A 4,915-nucleotide genomic window follows, 5' to 3' on the forward strand; every position below is an offset into this window, starting at 1 on the left:
TGAGACAGGAATGTCACGTATTGCAGTGTTATTTTCTGATTTTACATCTGATTCTAAGAGTGGCATTGCCCTATCATATAGGAAGATGGATTTCACACGCACAATGGTGTCTTTTGTTGGTTAACATTTGTGCAAAGTTCTTTAACAGGCGCAGTGGGACTTTTATGTGATGACTTCTTCACAGATGCGCATAAAAATATAATTGCGTACAGTTTTAGAGTTTACAATTTACTTTCTGAAAACACTGAAACAAAATCTTGTGTCTAGTTATGCCATATTAATTCTGTATGCCCACGTAATATATAAAACCATATATGTGAATTATATATATAAGTTTTCCAAACATATAGTGTATACAATATATATACTACAATATTAGTACACCAAACATTATTATTTTAACATAAACATTGAACATATACGTTGAGTACTCATTCTGCTATACAATAAAGAAGTCTTATATTCATTCCATAGTATAATGATTTGTGTGGTATGATATATCTGGAAATATTTTAAGCTAATCATTTTTAAAGCTGCATGTTTATATGTAAAATTTGTAAATGAGGTGTTGTTCATCTATAAAATACAGACCCTGAGTATTCTTATATAGAATACGGAAACGTTTGACCGTCCTATAAATATATCTGTGTCAGTTAAAATGTGAATATCATTGTGTGGATTTTATTATAACACTGCTAACAACATGTTCATATATTGATGATACGAAAAAAAATATGTTCGTATCATCAGAAACAAAACAATATAAATATGTTCAACGAATCATCATTAACGGTGCAATGGTGATATAGGTACGTAGTAAACAAAATCCAATAATGTGTGTAACATATATTTAAATGTGTTTTCTTTATTTACATGTATGCCATAATTTACAAATAACTAAACGATCTAAGACAGTATAATTAAGTTGTACCATGTATTCTCAAAAGTATTGGTTACATTTACAAATTATTGCTATCATTAATTTATAAATAATTTGAATAATTTGTTCTAACATACTTTTCTTGGTTTTGTTCAATAAATAATTTAAAACATTTGATTGTCTTATTGTCTCAAACTATGGCTGTAAAGTACAGGCAGCAAAAACATTCTTTTTGTAAAAATATTGAATATACATGGAATCCATTTCAAGAACTGACACATATGACTATTCAACACATGTCATTTTTAAGTATCAATTCGGCTAGTTAAAATTCTTGGCACTGCTACCACTGCCGAAGAAATGGTGAGACGAATTCGTAACTGATATGCATCCCTCAGATGGTGCTAAATACAGACCAGAGAGCTCGCTGCTTTGAGGCATTTATTTCCTATCAGAGGGAAGAGGAGGCGCATCAGTGGTTGGGCAGTCACTGATACAATTGATCGTGTTGTATATGTTGTTCACGTCCTGTAGAGTTTTGCAGTATGTGTTTTCATTCATCATATCGGAGGGTAGAGGAGGCGCATCAGTGGTTGGGCAGTCACTGATACAACTGACCGTGTCGTTTATATTGTTCACGTCCTGTAGTGTTTTGCAGTATGTGTTTTCATTCATCCTATCAGATGGTAGAGGCGGCGCATCAGTAGTTGGGCAATCACTGATACAATTGATCGTGTCGTATATGTTGTTCACGTACTGAAGTGTTTTGCAGAATGTGTTTTCATTCATCCAATCAGAGGGTAGATGAGGCGCATCAGTGGCTGGGCAGTCACTGATACAATTGACCGTGTCGTTTATGTTGTTCACGTTCTGTAGTGTTTTGCAGTTTGTGTTTTCATTCATCCTATCAGAGGGTAGAGGAGGCGCATCAGTGGTTGGACAGTCACTGATACAATTGATCGTGTCGTATATGTTGTTCACGTCCGGTAGTGTACTGTATGTGTTTTCATTCCTCTGAAAATAAGGATAATACATGTACTCTTCGGTCATACGAAACCGTTATATCAATGAATTGCAAACGCAAGAGAACACACATAGAAAATTGTGCTTGTTCAAAGTTTTCTTAAGATCAGCAAAGAGAAATGTTAAGGCGAAACATTGAACTATGTTAAAAATCCATTCAAAATGTATTTGCCAACACAAAACATTTTGTGTCTACCGAGTAATGAGATACGCCTCCGAGATTTCCCGGCACTAAGTATGGCCGTTCGCTTTGCGTTTGGAAGGTTACGGCTCCTTCCTCATGCACGGCATCCTGATCGAACCTGACGTTGGCGAGGCCACTCTGTGGATAATGATCGTACGGTACACCAGCTTTTGCATGTCTTCTGCATCTAAATCATGAATTTTAGAAGGGCATATCTGATGGTCAGTAAACAAACATGTACTTTAACGTTAAAGTTTAATCGTGTTTATACGAGGAACATACATGAACCTGTTTGTCGTAAAAAAGCATAGTAATACAATGATAACACAATTATATTAACGCTGACTATATGGAGCTACATACCAGCTGTTCATGGTACATCGCATTCCCATTATAGTTCGTTATTACCTTGTGGTTTAGCTTTCAGACAAACAAATAAGATTGAAGGGTTAACTGGTTGGTTTTGACAAAAAATAACATGCAAGGAAGTCGTTTCGTTGATATGTTCGTTTTCAACCATTGAAATCGCAATTGCGTTTTTCTGGCTAACAAGACAAACACATACTATGAACTGGTTTACGATACCATTTCAATATACGGTAAACATACTTTATTAATACGACGACAATAATGACCATAGCTAACGTTCCACCAGCTCCTGCTCCAATGTACATGATTTTGGAGGAAGAAGCTTTATCGTCGTTGCTTTTATTTGATTGGATTCCAGGAGATGTCGTATTGGAAGTCGTGAAAGTTGTCATTTAAGAACTTGATGAGGTTGTTGTTATAGCTGCAACACAAATAAATTACATTACACCATTAAACATAATATATCGTTAAAAATATCAATACGGGGTGCAAGAATTACTTGACACTTGACTTTTAATTGGTAATATAAATCACAGTATTAAACAAGTTCATTAGAGTGAAACTGTCACACTTTTCTTAGAGTCCTTGACGTATTTTTGTTTCAAAAAGGTTGGTGATCTTGAAGGAATCCTTCTCGTGAAAGTCTTCTCCATACTTAAAACATATGGAAAGGAAACTTACTATTATCACTATCCTATACACGCTAAATACGTGCATAAACGTAAGCTAAGCAAGATAAACGTAACATTTAAGTCATACCACTAGGGCACGTTTTTCCATCCGGAAGCAAATGCTCTCCGTCAGGGTACCCACACGTGAAGCTATTCGGTGTTGGATGACAGAACGTGCTGCAGTTTTTTCGTCTATTATTACTGCTGCATTGTGACTGGACTATAATTTTCATAAAGTTATGATATTATCCGAAATTGATTATGTTTGTAGATATTAAATATCTTAGTTGTAATGTGACATACATTGCACTGTGATAAATTCGTTCCGCTCGTGGTCAATGTTCATCCGAAAATTGAGTATAGCCCATATCTATACATTTGAACGGAATGGTTAACAAATCCGCATAATAGCTAATTCGTTTAAAATGTATAATACATGGTAAACAAGGTTATTCAATGAAGACCAACACAAATCATATTCGTCATGTATGTGTGTGAAAGAACATCTTTATAAAACGTCTTATTATGATAATGACACAAACAAACTAATATCGACCCTGCTATTTGTAAATTAGTTGATCGTAGGTAAATAAATACAATGGATTTTATACACATTCGTTTTATTTTATTTAAAAATCCAATTCATGCCGTTTTGTACGTTCAATATATATTTAAGATAATCTTACCATTTGTTGAGAGAAAGGTTAAAGAGTACAAAGAAATGGAATCCAATCTGCCGAGTTTTGCATTGTTTTGCATAACGATGTCGTTTGAGTTAGTTTTGTGCAATTTAGTTATGTACCTGAAAACAGATGATTGCAATACATTTTTGCAAAGCAAGGTACATTTAAAAATCATTTGAATAAAGAGTATTGTGAAAAATATAATTCACATTAATTAATACCGTGTACAATAACATATTGATATATCCAAGTAAATGTATTAGTGGTATTGCTTTCATTTTGCTAAAACCTAATCAATAATATATATATATATATATATATATATATATATATATATATTAATATATATCTATATATTATATATATATATATATATATATATATATATATATATATATATATATATATATATATATATATATATATATATATATATATATATATATATATATATATATATATAACAGAACAGAATCGTTTATTCATACTTAAGCATCATCGTCATTTACAATCGTATACAATAACAGCATGAAGTAAATACAAAAAATATAATCATTTCGAAGAAAGATCATTTTACAATAGAAGGAGTAAACATGTTATCGTGTTTTCGTGAGAATGTTATAGCATAATTTCAAACGTAGTTTTATAATTGCAGCACTCATTATAATATTCTGCATCGAGTTTATTAGTGAATAGGATTTTTATTTAAAACTTCATGTGGAAGATATTATCCCCTTTTTTTTAATGCATTCAAACCTTTCAGTCTTTTTAACAAAAAAAACATTAATTTGAAGTCATATGATGGGCATATATATCCGCATAAATCCAACTTAATATTTAAATGTTATTTTCATTCGTAGTCAAATGAAATTTATAAATATGGGATAGGAATGCTGATAATTTGAAAGCTGTTTGTAATGAGAATAATACCTCAAAATTTGTTACACTTACTTGTAGTTAAGTATTGTATATAAATAAATAAATAAATATATATATATATATTGTAAGTATATAAGTATATTTATATATTGTAAGTATATACAAAGGAACGTGAAAATTAATGTCAAACGTCATAAGATGAAGTATTTCGTAAATACTCTATAAA

General features: G+C 31.7%; 1 protein-coding gene and 1 long non-coding RNA gene across 2 annotated transcripts; both read right to left on the minus strand.

Moving 5' to 3' along the window:
- Positions 1-999: 999 nt before the first annotated feature.
- On the minus strand, positions 1,000-2,268 carry LOC127844047 (uncharacterized). Its single transcript, XM_052374016.1, has 2 exons — positions 2,100-2,268; positions 1,000-1,894 (listed from the first exon to the last, which is right to left on the minus strand). Exon 2 carries the CDS (start codon positions 1,781-1,783, stop codon positions 1,322-1,324), a length of 462 nt encoding a protein of 153 aa, XP_052229976.1. The 5' UTR covers positions 1,784-1,894; positions 2,100-2,268; the 3' UTR covers positions 1,000-1,321.
- A 309-nt stretch (positions 2,269-2,577) lies between these two features.
- LOC127844050 (uncharacterized) lies at positions 2,578-3,889 on the minus strand. The gene is made up of 3 exons (XR_008032531.1): positions 3,814-3,889; positions 3,216-3,347; positions 2,578-2,877 (listed from the first exon to the last, which is right to left on the minus strand). It is a non-coding gene; the product is annotated as an uncharacterized LOC127844050 (long non-coding RNA).
- Positions 3,890-4,915: the final 1,026 nt, after the last annotated feature.

The sequence above is a fragment of the Dreissena polymorpha genome, chromosome 9, assembly GCF_020536995.1.
Source record: "Dreissena polymorpha isolate Duluth1 chromosome 9, UMN_Dpol_1.0, whole genome shotgun sequence".
Classification (NCBI taxonomy): Eukaryota; Metazoa; Mollusca; class Bivalvia; order Myida; family Dreissenidae; genus Dreissena; species Dreissena polymorpha.

Bases quoted from the DNA above. Each gene is read 5' to 3' on its own strand.
- LOC127844047 (XM_052374016.1), bottom strand. From the start codon at position 1,783: ATGAATGAAAACACAAACTGCAAAACACTACAGAACGTGAACAACATA.